We start from the raw sequence: 14,477 nt of genomic DNA on the forward strand, positions 1-14,477 counted from the left end.
AAACCAAGAATCAATGATCTGTAAACTGTTTTGAATATTCAACTAGACAGTGCGTCACAATAGATCTGTGAAAATAAATTAAAATCTATACTATGAAGGGTTAATTCCTTTTAGATTTTCAGTTTTGTTATTATTTTTTTGCTATTTATGCATGCAATAGATAATATGCAAAAAAATAGAGAACAAGTAAATAAAATCACTCGCAAACCACAAGTAACACCAAGGTATGCTCTAGACACCTTTTTCAGAGAAAACCCAACTGGAAGGTGAGGTTTCTCTGCTCTCTTTTGACTGGAATGGATATGATGCAAGTAAAAAGGAGAAGGCACTCTCTATGGAGTTGCATGAGACCTGTGACCTATGGCCTGCTACTCTGTTTTATTGTGGAATAAATGCAAGAAAATAGAATGTTACCCCTTTTCCTCATAATGGCATGGTTATAACATAACGCAATAGTCAACTAGGAGTTAAATTTGACCCATTCAACCCTCAACATGAATTACAACTTGACCCTTCTAGACTTTTCTTCATAGTCATCACATGGCTAGCCCCTTTTCCATGAGTAACGGGGAATGATGTGGCATCTTATCAAATTATGGTGATCAATCATGATCAATCAACTTCTGAGAGGCATAACTTTTGCATCTGAACTCTGGTTGAAATGATTCTTGCACAGTTGGAAATGTCTTCAAGTGTACAACAATGTCACCAGGCCTGGCACTGAAGCAAAAAAGTTTTAACTGCAAAAAATATTATTTTAAGGCATCAAACTAGCCCCGAAAGGTTTTAGAGCTCAATTCTCCAAACTATGTCCCATTGATAACACTGCTCTTGTCAGTCGATCCATTCAATTTTTCCACTCTAGAAGCATCAAGATGGACAACAAATTATATAGTGATCCAAGTTGCATCAATCACACAAGGAGGATCACTTTCAATCTGGTCCAAGAGAGAATTGAACATACTATGGATAAGGATATGATAGACACTAAGAAAAGAATAAAATGGTAACACACCCCTCACACAATGATTCTTTAATGATCCCTTGCACAAACAACAACTCTAAGAAAAACCCAACATTGCATTTAAAACCTTGGCAATTGAAGAATTTTTTCAATCTAGACTAGTAGATTAAGCATCACATTTTCAAGAACACAAATATGCATATCGACTTGGCATTGATATTCCCAGTTACAATACCACATACCTAGTCCACAAGGATGTACGAAATAGCATATCCATATTGGTAAGGAATGTAAAATGCCTCTATGAAGCACAAGCCATAACAAAATCAAAGACAACAAAAATGATCTTATCAGTGCTTTGAGGAAAAAAATATTATTGAAGGGAGACAAAATGTAATGAATATAATATCATCTAATAAAGGTAAATTTGATTTATATGTTGTAGCTACTACAACCCCCCTCCAAAAAATTTCCTACACTTTGATTTTGGAGCCTACCTTTGCTCATAAGAATTGTTGTTTTGACTGTCGTCAAGTGTTCTTGTTTATTTAGTGTTGCAATCACTTTTTCTTTTATGCAACGCTTGTGATGTCTTAACTGTGTTGTCTTGACAATGACAAAGTCTTGTTGACATCAATTGCCCAACTTCTGAAGACAAGCAAACTCCCTTTCAAACACAAGCTAAGTCTTGTCCTAATCAAGCATTGGTTGCTTGTCTTGTCTTGAGGAACTGCATAATTCTTTGTCACTAGGAACTGCGCAACTCCGTGTGCAATTGAACTGCGTAATCTTGTGAGACAGACAGCCACTAAGAAAGAAGATTGTGCAATCATCAATGTGAGTCAAAAACAGCGCAATTCATTGTGCCAACAAACTGCTCAATCCCTTGTCACTGGGAATTGTGTAGTCTCTTCTGCCAATAAACTGAACAATCCCCTAGATCAGCTAATTGCGCGCTCCTAGAAAATACGAGGTGTGCATTCCTATCTCACAGTGTGGCACAAGCTTCCATTTATGATCTTAAGACAAATGCCAGTCTCCTTGATTTTAGAAATGTTCGTCAGAAACCCTAACCCTAATCCCATGAGAGAAAATCTAATAATAGAGGCTTGTAGAGCTCATTTTCACATTTGACATTGGAGCTTTGGCTATTCTCACGAATTCAAGCACTTTGTTGCTTTTGTGGTTGCAAGTGTCGTTTTGCCTTATTCTTCTTGTAGCAAGTGGCGTTTTTGTTATTGTTAGCTTGTACAAGTGTCATTTCAGTCTTTTGAGCTTGTTTAAAAGTGTCGCCAAGGGTTTCTTGTCTTTTCACCTACCAACAGTTACTGATGTTGGGTCTATTTATGCATGCATAATCTTCACTTTGCATTATCTTATTCGATCAATGTTGGTGACTAATCTAACTGATTCCAAGATTGATCTACACCTGTCCCTTGCTCAATCATAAATCCAAAGTTTGCCTCTCTCTGGGTTGAACTGCACAATCCTCAAGGGTCTTGCTAGCCTCTCTCACTGTGCATTGCGCAATCACAAGTAGCAAGACCCTTCCCTTGCCAATTACAACTACACACTGCACAGTCACTAGCCTTCCCACGCTGCACATCGCGCAATCATTGGCAAAAATGGCTCTGCCTGACAGTTGAAACTGCACATTGCGCAATCCAGAGCCTCCTCTCCTAGCTGAGACTGCACATTGCACAGTTCTATCCCACAAGCCAACCTCCTAAAAACCAGAACTATTCAATCTCCTTCCATAACTACGCAGTGCACAATTCCAGAGCCCAGTCTACCTCCTTGCAACACAGCATTGTACAATCTTTTCCCTCAGTGATTGTTTCGCTGCTTTAAAGTTGATTGTTGAACTAGTCTTTCTTGAACTAACTTGTCCTCGCCATGAGTGCACCTCTTGCAATACATACTACAAATCCTGAACACATCACTCTCTCATCATCATGTAACACCATGCCTCCCAAGAAATTTGCATCAAAGGAGGTCACAGGGAGCAACACCGAAGAGGTCATTGACAATCCCTCACTATCAGCTCCTATCCTATCAGATACACAGTGTTATATTGAAAAGGATTCCACTGTCACTTGGCATACCATCCAGAATGTATTCACTGCAATAGAATTCAGAGAATATCTTGAGGATAGGCAGGATTATATCAACATCCAGCAATCAGGGTTCTCCAGGGTCGCTTGCAGATATCAAGTCTTACCATCTACAAATGTTATTAGATGGATTTTGTAGGGCTTGGATACCAAGAGCATGACAATGAACAATGCTAGTGGGTAGCAGCTTGCCTCCTACTAACCACATGGCATCCACTTGATCTACAATTGCCTAAGCCTAAGCAACATCTGGATTCAGCCTAGATCCATGAGAAATGCCTCTACACATGTGCAACCTCAACATGAAAATAAAGGGTAACCTCAAATGAAAATAGAACCAAGAAGTTGAGCTCTCAAGTGATGGATTCAAACATGCAATAGCGAATGGGTTCCATGCTCCAACCAAAAGCTGGGTGCCTGAAAAACCATGAAGATTTGGAGTGCCCCATGAAAACGAGTGTCTAACCAATAAAACATCGCCATATGACCTTAGTAGGCACTAGAAATCCCAAGGCACTCATACACAAGGAAGAAGGGAGTGTTCGCTAGGATTAGGTATCTATCCCATAAAGTATGGCCATAGGAACCTAATAGACACAAAAAATATAAGGGCTCTCTATCCAAGATGTGTGATCCACCAACCATGCCAAAATCACCCCCGAAACCCTAGGTTGCTGAGAAATGTGCCAAGGAATAACCACTCTATAAGGCGTAGTACAAGAGTGCTTCTCTAGAAAAGCCACATTATCAAACATGCAAGAAGCTACTTTGAAGCAAGGAGCTAGTATCATCATCAAGTGATATCAGCGATCCAAAAAAAACAATGTTAAAATTGCAACTAGGGCCAAATTCCACCGTAGGATAACTCATATGATGGAGATGATTATTGCATTACATTCCTCTTTTCGAGAGGTCCAATTTTGATATAACAATCATCTCATTCTTACAAGCAGAAGTGGAATTTTGAATTTATTTTCTCTCATGCACAGATTGTCAAGGTCAGCCTCAGTCAAATGTAAGCTCAAGAAGCCCAAGGGATAAGTCTCCTCACTCTCAACGAATAGTATAAATAGGAGTGACCTCTCCCCTCATTTGGACATCACTCATCACATCATCTCTCTCCCTTCTCTTGATTGATTCATACAAGCTTGGGGCAGCCTCTCTCTTCTTTGCACGTGTGGTAGAAGGCTGAATATTTCAAGGACAAAACAGGGTGAAATTTTAGAGAATCAGACCTGCGTTGAGCAGCGTTGACCAAGCCTGATTTGACCAAGTTTGACTTTGATTTTCAGGGCAGAATTCCGATTTCTCTAGGCCGAGTTGTTCGGCATAGATACCGAGGCGTCTTGGGTAGGTTGACTTCAGAAAATTACAGCAGTTTTTCTCTCTCCTTTGACTAGGTTTGACCGAATTGTTCTGGGCTTACTTTGATACTCTTTGAACGCAAAATTGGACTGTTGTTGACTGAACTGCTTGGAGGACGTTTTGGTGTTGATTTGACCAGCGTTGACTTTCTGGTTAGGGTTGCAGTTGACTATTGTTGACTGCTGATTTTGAGGGAGTTGTTTTGGGCAAGTAATTTTGATATTTGTACTCTCTCTGCTGAACTATTGACTAATAATAAGAAGATTTGATCAAAGGGTTTTACCCACATTGGGGTTTTTCCCTGGCATCCACCAAATCTTGTCTCCTCTTGTCTTGGCTTGTCTTCTTCACATGTTTTTATGTTCTATATACATTTAATATCAATGTGTTTAAGTTAATGTGATTGCTACTGGAAATAATTGGAAATTGTCATTGGGCTGATAAGAAACATTGAAGTAAATTGTGTTAAAGCAAAAAGAACATACCATTGTTATTTAAAATTAACATGGTATCAGAGCTTAGGTAAAGACAGAGCCCAAGCAAGAGTGAGGAAAAGAAATCACTAAGGGAAGTTGTCAAACAAAAACTTGGAACTAGTTCCAATCACAACTACATATTACTTCAAATCTAAGGACAAATCCGACTATCATGCATGGAAGATGTCTCTAAATTTGACTTTGGAAGAAAATGATGCTATGGACTATGTCAAAGGAAGAGTGGTGGAGCCTCCTTCAAATGCATCTGCAGTTGCACAAACAAAGTACAAGAAAGGTGGGTTAAAGTTAAGAAAATTATTGTTGATTCTATTCACAAGCTTTTGGTTGACTATATTTCTGATTTGGAAACATCTGAGATGTATGACAAGCTGGTTGGGATGTTCAAAGTAAATAATGCAAATCAAGTTCTCTTTCTCAAAAACAAGTTGAAAGACATGAAGATGGATAGAGGAGAATCCATTCAATCCTACTTCATGAGGATTACCGAGATTAAGAATGATCTCCTATCTATTGTAGAAGTCACTGGTGACAGGGATCTCACTCTTATTGCACTTAGAGGCCTTACAAGAGAATGGGATGTGTTTAACACTACCATCCTCAACAATGACAGGATTTCGGGATTTGATGAATTATTGGATAGATACACTCAAGAAGAAATAAGGATGATGGAAAGAGACAAGCCCTCAAATGGAAACAATCCTACCGCCTTCTCCACTCATGCTAAGAGTAAGAAAATGTTGGTCCAAAAAGACAAGGTCAAGGGTTCAAGCCAAGATTCAATGAAGGAAGAAACGGAAGATGCTTCAATTGCAACAGCTTTGGCAACTTCGCTAGAGAGCATCCTCACAAGAAGGATACTCCAAGAGATGATGGCAACCATAACAACAACTACAAGGGAAATGGCAATCAAAGGAACGACAGGTTCAACAACAAAGGAAAGAGAAATGCTCCCGCTCCTCGAAATGGAAATGGTCGTCCTCCCAAGAAGTCGAGAAACTCCAAGTATGAAGTTAATGTTGTAAAGCAAAAAGAAATTTATCTTATTTCTGCCCACACACCCGCCTCTCCTCCGGATACATCGGATCATTGGTTGATTTATATTGGTGCCTCAAGGCACTTCATTGGGTATAGAGAGGCTCTCTCAAACTTGATTGAAAAGAAGACTAATATGGAAATTATACTTGGGGATAATGCAACTTATCCTGTAAAAGGAATTGGGACTGTTACTCTCCTCTTAAATCAAGGTCAAACCCTTCATTTACAAGAAGTGTTATATGTCCCTGATCTGAAAAAGAACTTGGTCTCTATTTCTGCAATTGAAGACAAAGGTTTCAAGGTGACATTCATTGCTGGGAAGTTTCGTGTTTTGCAAAGGAACCCAAGAGATGCATTCACTCTTGGATTTAGGGTTGAAGGTCTTTATCATGTTGGAGGAAGTCCGTTTGGAGCAATAACTTGCGATACTTCTCTTCAATCCGAATTATGGCACTAAAGATTTGCTCACCTTCATTACAAAGCCTTACCCGATGTAAGGAAGATGGTCACAAGTATGCCCAAATTCAACTTAGACCATGAAGGTGTATGTCAAGGTTGTGCAGATGGAAAACATACAAGGGGACCATTCCCCTCAAGTCAAAGTCAAACTATCAATATTCTTCAACTAGTCCATTCTGATCTATAAGGTATGTTGCCTGTGACATCTTTGGGTGTATATTTGTACTATGCAATTTTTTTGGATGACTTCTCTTTCAAAACAAAACATGGATCTATTTCTTAAAGAAGAAGGATGAAGTGTTCAAATGGTTTCGCTCTTTCAAAGCCTTGGTCGACAATCAAACAAGGAAGAAGATCAAAATATTGAAAACCGACAATGGGACCGAATATGAGTCAAATGAATTCATTGGCTATTGTAAAGAAGCTGGGATTACGGGGGAGACCACTACTACATATACTCCTGAGCAAAATAGAGTTGACAAAAGGAAGAATCATACTATCATAAAAGCCACCCATTACATGCTTCATGACCAAGGTCTTCCGAAGTTCTTATGGGGAGAAGTTGCCAACACCGTTGTGTATGTTCAAAATAGATACCCACATCAAGCTTTGGACTTCAAGACACCTGAAAAAAATTTCATCGGTAAGAAACCTTATGTTTCTCATTTTAGAATTTTTGGTTGTCCTGTATATTTTCATGCGCCGAAAGAGAAAAGAAACAAACTAGATGCATCTGGGAAGAAAGGAACGTTTGTGAGCTACAGTGAAACTTCAAAGGCACATAGAATCTGTGTCTAGTCAAAGGGAAGTTGAAATAAGTCATGATGTCACTTTCGATGAAGATTTTGCCCTTAGGAAAGTACGAGATCTTCCTATTCCTAGGAAGGGCAATGATGATGATGATGCAAGAAAGCAGGATGAACCTCCGATTGATGACCCGATGCCCGATGTTGAAGGTTCGATGGATCCCATTGATACACCTCCTAGTGAGCCCTCTACTTCAAGAAAAAAACCTTTACGGCTCAAAGATACTCTTGGAGACGCTGAGAAACACATTGCACCGCGGGGGACATTTCACGAAAGTAAGAAGTTGAATAGGTACCAAGGGTACTTAGCTGCAATGAGTACCATTATACAATTTGAGCCTTGTACATTCAAAGAAGTCGTGAAACACCAGCTTTGGAAGGATGCGATGAACGAAGAGTATGAATTGATCATGAAGAATGATGTCTGGGATGTGGTTTCTAGACCCAAGGACAAGTCAGTGGTCACTTCAAAATGGCTCTACAAGATCAAACATGGAGTTGATGAGAGTGCTAAAAAGTTCAAGGCCAGATTCGTTGCTCGAGGCTTCTCTCAAAAGGAATGAATAGACTACGATGAGATATTTGCACCAGTAGCCTGATATACCACCATCCATTTGCTCATAGCCCTTGCCACTTCGCAAGGATGGAGTCTACATTAGATGGATGTCAAAACTGCCTTCTTGCATGGCTCGCTTAAAGAGGAAGTCTATGTAGAACAACCTGAGGGGTTCGGAGTTCAAGATCATAAGACACATGTATGCAGATTGAAGAAAGCCCTCTATGGGTTGAAGAAAGCCCCTAAGGCTTGGTATGAGAGGATTGATAGCTATCTTATGAAGTTGGGATTTACAAGTAGCGATGCTAACTGGAACCTATACTTCAAGGTTGAAAAGGACAGACCTCTCATTCTGGTCCTTAATGTGGATGATCTCTTTCTAACAGGTCATGACTCTCTCATTCATCAATGCAAGAGTGAGTTGGCTTCCAAATTCGAGATGAAGGATCTAGGACTGATGCACTACTTCCTAAGATTGGAGATCTGGCAAAAGCCAAGTGAGATTTTCCTTTCTCAAGGAAAATACATTGTGAAGCTACTTGAGAGATGTGGGATGGTGGACTGCAAGTTTGTATCTACTCCAATGGAACTCAACTTCAAGAAGCTATGTGGTAGTGTTTTTTGACCTAGATTAGCGAACCCTTTCGAGTATCGTCAACTTGTGGGGGCCCTAATGTTCTTGGTAAACTCTCGTTCTGACATATGCTTCGTTGTTGACATGTTGAGTCAATTTATGGTAGAGCCTCATCACATTCAGTGGATTGCTACTAAGAATCTCTTGAGATATCTCCAGGGCACAATCCACTATGGACTGAGATACACTGTCAGGAACTTGAGGCTACATGGATATTCAGATGTTGACTGGGCTGCCAGTGTTGTGGATCATAAGAGCACGTCTGGGTGTTGCTTCTCTTTGGGGTCTGCTTCAATATCTTGGATGAGCGGGAAGCAGAAATCAATTTCTTTAAGCACCATCGAGGCCGAATACATCGCTACGATTATGGCCTGTTGTGAAGTAGTTTGGTTGAGGAAGCTCTTTAGTGAGATATTTGAGCACGTGCAAGATACCACCGTGATCTTCTGCAACAACCAGAGTGGGATTCGCCTTTCATAGAATCCTATGTTCCACGACCGCTCCAAGCACATTGATATCAGGTACCACTTTATCCGAGATATGGTACAACGGGGAGCAATAAGGCTCCAACACATCAGGACAAACGAGCAGGTTGCAGACATTATCAAGAAGCCTTTGGGGAAGGTCAAATTCTTAACCTTCCAAGAGAGACCTGGAGTCTTGGAACAACCCTCCTATGACGATCCCGTATGAGTTGGACACTGAGCTCTGGGATCACCTGGGAGCATGGGGTACTTCTTGGAGCTATGAGCGACCATAAGGTGAGTGGTTCACCTTCCCCTAGTGGTGTGCTAGATACAGGGTTAGTGGTTCACCTTCCCCTGTGATACCCCATGATGGTTGACATTTGTGTAGGGTGAGTCGTTCACCTTCTCCTGCTAACACATGTATGTAGGGTGAGTGGTTCACCTTCTCCTATGGCATATGAGCAGGATGAGTGGTTCACCTTCTCCTGTCGATGTCCCAGCACACATCCTACCCATGGAGTCCAAGATTCATGGGAAGTACATCTCATCTGGCCAATGAGTTGGGAAAAGATGGTTAGGGACCATAGCACTACCGATGGATACATTGTGTACTTCCATAGTCCCTATGACTAAGATGTTTGGTATTCAATAACTTGATCTGGGATCAAGGATTGACTTTTGTCAGTGGAAAGTGGTAAAGTCTTGTGACTCACTCTTGATCACTTCTTCTTCATTATTACTTCATGGATTAGTAGAGCAGTGATGACAGAGATGGTACATGATGACAGATGGATTGGCAGGTGGAATTCTCGCTACTTGAGAGGGAGAGTTAAAATTGGAAACTAGGGCCAAATTCCACCTTAGGACAACTCATATGATGGATATGATTTTTGCATTGAATTCCTCTTTTCGATAGGCCCAATTTTAATATAAAGATCATCTCATTCTAACAAGCAGAAGTGGAATTTTGAATTTATTTTCACTCATGCACAAATTGCCAAGGTTGACCTCAATCAAATGTAGGCTCAAGAAGCCCAATTGATGTCTCCTCACCCTCAACGAATTGTATAAATAAGAGTGACCTCTCTCCTCATTTGGACATCACTCATCACATCATCTCTCTCTCCCTTCTCTTGATTGGTTCATACAAGCTTGGGGTAGCCTCTCTCTTCTTCGCACGTGTGGTAAAAGGCCGAATATTTCAAGGACAAAACAGGCCGAAATTTCAGAGAATCAGACTTGTGTTGACTAGCGTCAACCAAGCCTGATTTGACCCAGTTTGACTTCGATCTTCAGGGCAGAATTCAGATTTCTCTAGGCTGAGTTGTTGGGCACAGATCAATGTTGTTAAAAGCGCGAGCGGGATTAAATCGGCGCCGGGAATGAAGCGGAAAAAATCGGAAAAAGCGGGAAAAAAGCGGGAAAAAAGCGTTTGGTACAAAAATATTCATTTTTTTTTCATTTTTTTTCAATTTTCATTATAAATCGCACTGCCAGGAACCCCCGAGCTTTTTTTCGAAAAAAACGGCAAAAAAAAATTTTAGGCGCTTTTTTCCCATAAAAAGCGCGATTTAATCGCGCTTTTAACAACACTGGCACAGATACCAAGGCATTTTGGTCACGTTGACTTGAGCGTTGACTTCAGATTAGACCACAGAAAATTACAGCAGTGTTTCTCTCTCTTTTGACTGGCTTTGACCAAACTGTTTTGGGCTGACTTTGACTCTCTTTGAAGGCTGAATTGGACTGTTGTTGACCAAACTGCTTGGAGGACGTTTTGGTGCTGATTTGACCAACATTGACTTTCTGGTTAGGGCTGCAGTTCACTGTTTCTGACTGTTGATTTTGATAGAAATGTTTTTGGCAACTATATTTGATATTTGTACTCTCTCTCTCTTTGTTGAACTATTCAATAATAATAAGCAGATTTGATCAAAGGGTTTTCCCCACATTGAGGTTTTTCCCTAGCATCCGCCAAATCTTGTGTCCTCTTGTCTTGGCTTGTCTTCTTCACATGTTTCTATGCTCTATCTGCGTTTACTATGAATGTGTTTAAGTCAAAGTGGAAAAAGTCGAAGTCAGGATTAAATCGGCAAGGGTCCAGAAATTGAAAAAGTCTTTAAAGTCGGGAGGTTTTTGAAAGAGTCGGCAAAATTAAAAAATACAAAAATATGCATTTTTTAAAACATCCTGACTTTTTCAATAAAACCCCGATTTAAATAAATATAAAAAAAATAAAAAATAAAAAAATTGTTAAAGAAACTACCTCATTCACGATTTTTTGGAAAAAGTCTCAATTTAATCCCAACTTTTTAAACTGGGAAAAAATTGCCAAAAAGTCGGCCGATTAAATCGACTAGTCCAAAAAATTGGACTTTGCCAATTTAATCGCAACTTTTTGGTGACTTTTTCCACGCTGATTTAAGTTAATGTGATTGTTACTGGAAATAATTGGAGATTTTCATTGGGTTGATAAGGAACATTGAAATAAATTGTGCTAAAGCATAGAACATACCATTGTTATCTAAAATTAACAAACAAGCAATATGATAATGTAGTATTAAGGAGCATATCACCACTATCATTTGAGCATCATGAAGAGAAGACAATGCATCAAGGTGATGCCATACAAGCTATGCACCATCAAGGTGAAGCTATAGGATCCATGTACTATGCTCCACCAAGCAAAAAGAAAAGTGTGCATCTGAAGTCCATCAGCATCCCTGACAAGTAACCCTACAAAACTTGTCACGTTATGAGAATCACAGTTTACCACTTATATCAATATGAGGGGTAACAGAGGGGATAGCAGTGACTAATGATTTCACCATCCAAGGATGAAGCAAAAGAATATCACATTCAGCAGTAGATGCAAACTTTATGTTTAAAATAACACTGTAATTGTGTATTCTATAGAAAAGGCACGAGGACAGTTTATTGCAGACAATGCTGTGGCATAACATAAATAAACGCAAGTACCAATGATATGGAAAGGGTGAAAGCCAAGGTTGAAGATTCTCTCCAACAAAAATGCATTATATGTGCCACTGATCATTTAGTTAGATATAGCAAAAACCATTTCAGTGGCTCCATGATCATGAAAATGTCACAATTTGTGAGATTGATCACATCTCCTATAATCATCACCTTCTGCACCAAGCATATCCTTCATTAGCTCATATATTTGAAATTAATGTGTTTGTTCGTTTCAGTGCAAATACACTTTGCTGCATGTTTCATTCCCATGGATTATTTGATCATGTGGATGTCTAAATATCTATCACCCTCTCTGTTGGCCGAGCCATGAAAAAACATAGTATATTATATAATAGATTCATATTAAATCTTGAAACATTTCTAGATAATTTGTTTTGTGTCTAAACTCTAAAGAAATTGTCTCATATTCTCAGAAAGTGACTTCAAGAATTATGAAGGTCAATGTACCATTATGCGCTTGAGAATGAAGGTGTCATCATTGCTGAAACCAACATGACTATCACTCAAAGAGGACATTGTTGAGTTGCCCTGATCATTATGAAATTCACCGCTCATGTTATTGATTGAGGTGTATGTTCCTTCCCATCCTTGTCTTCCATGCATCGAGAAGTTGAATCTATCTCCATTGTGAGTGTAATTCAAATGCACTGCTAGCCAAACTTCTCCAAATGATCCATGGTCAAATCTTCTTTTCAGAAAATACCTAATTATCCATCAATTGAGCAATTAAATCACCTACATAGAAATATAAACTAATGAAATTAACCCGCATAATAAGCTTTAAAAGAAAAGTTCATAAAGCCCATGTGATCAAAATTAACCAAGAACATAAAAGAAAGGCTATAAATGATGGATAGCATTCAAGTAACTGGAAGATTGAAAAGCTTCAAATATGCGTAGTGCTGAATGGAAAACTCAGAAGTGCAAACAGTGCATGTCAAGAGACAAGATCAGTCCTACAGAAGATAATCAATGATCTAAGAAATTCACAGCATGAATGTAGTGGACAGCAAGCTATAATTCTGTGACATCAATCACCATCTTCTCATTAACACAATAGAAGGATTACAGTACTGTCCAAAAAGGACTACAATGTCTTCTCTCAAGTGTTCACACTCTTACACTATATGTTGACGTACCTCATACATATGAATATATAACCCTAATCAAATCAAACTTGACAAGAGAAAAGCAGATACAAAACTTTAAATGCTAACAACAGACCTCAAAAAGAGCACGCCACATACAAATGAATCTCTCCCAGGAAATTTGCCGACCATGCTAGAATAGCTCTTATACATTTTTCCATGAATGAATCTGTCATAATTGTGTAAGGAATCTATTTTTGGTCTTTTTGTGGCCCCTATGCTTGGGTAAGGCTATCACTTTCCTGTCACTCATCTATAGTTATCACAGTTGCCATAATTCTTCCATTCTGTAACTATTGATCGATATCATTGACTTGGAATTACTGAAATAATCAACTCAATCAATGCCCCCTATTTTGAAACGACTTCGGGGTACACAGCATATGTGACTGGTGCTTCACCAAGATCAAATGGTTCTGATGCTGGGCCTTTATATGGCTTGGGGTTCTTCAATTTCAAATCTAACTTGCTTGTTCCAATTGCCTTATCAATTGGTTTGAAAGGAATTTTTAATAGACGTCATAAAATCTGCCATAATTTTACAATGACCAAAAGACTAGAAGCCAAGTATCAATCACAAGAAATCTGTGATAGGGGTGTCAAGGAATCTCTCCCAGATGGGACACCCATCCTGCAAGGAATCACATTCAATGTTCATGTGCTGTCCTAGGAGAACAACTCAGAGCAAACAAAAATTAGCAATCAAGTGTAACCAAGATCCGTATGCATTATGTGTGATGAGATGGGGAAAAAAGTTAAAAGTGTAAATCACAATTATAATGCAGTCTAACTAAGTCCACTGGGATATTATGGCCCAAGTCTCATCATATTGTCAGTGTCCCTAAATCAATGCGGAAGAAATTAAGAATGACAGACTATTTTCAATCAAGGCAAAGAATGAGCAGTAACACTAGTTTGGGAGATTAACTCGTTGCCAAAGGAAAAAGTCATGTTGAACACATGCAAACATAGAGAATAAGCCCTCTCCATCACTATTGACAGCAAGGGAAGGAATGTGATTGTCTTCCCATCCTGGCTCAAAGAAACAAGAGAAACTATGAACCAAAACTGTCAAGTTGCAAGTCAGTCATGTGCAGGCTTTTAAGCATCACCAACCTTCTCCGATCAGGGAGATTGGAGAATAGCAGTGCAAGGGGAAAATTTTGAGAGGAAAGAACTGCCAAAGAGGAATAAGGTCTTTGTGGCTTTCTCCAAAAGACCTCCGGGGCAGAGCCAGGCAAGAACAAACATTTATGAGTGGCATTCAATTCAGAATGAACAATTAAAGACATCTTCACAGATCTGGTGGATGAGTTATCAGGAACCATGGTATCCCTAAAGAAGGAGGTCCATGCTCTTTGAGTCTCGCATAAGAGAGGAAATGAAAAAGAATCGATGAGCCCTGTTACCACAAAATTTAGCAGGCACTTAGGAG

At 39.4% G+C, this 14,477-nt stretch overlaps 1 protein-coding gene across 4 annotated transcripts in view; it reads right to left on the reverse strand.

The window, feature by feature from the left end:
• LOC149142747 (kinase superfamily protein) overlaps window positions 1-14,477 on the reverse strand; it is a 402,879-nt gene that overhangs the window by 209,784 nt on the left and 178,618 nt on the right. For all 4 annotated transcript variants that reach the window (XM_089447805.1, XM_089447806.1, XM_089447807.1 and 1 more), the window contains exon 10: window positions 12,342-12,597. In XM_089447805.1, the coding sequence (XP_089303931.1) occupies window positions 12,342-12,597 (256 nt within the window). The remainder of the gene's footprint in view (window positions 1-12,341; window positions 12,598-14,477) is intronic.

This window comes from Pinus tabuliformis, chromosome X (assembly GCF_031772625.1).
Source record: "Pinus tabuliformis cultivar Carrire ecotype Pingquan chromosome X, CPIR1, whole genome shotgun sequence".
NCBI classification, from domain to species: Eukaryota; Viridiplantae; Streptophyta; class Pinopsida; order Pinales; family Pinaceae; genus Pinus; species Pinus tabuliformis.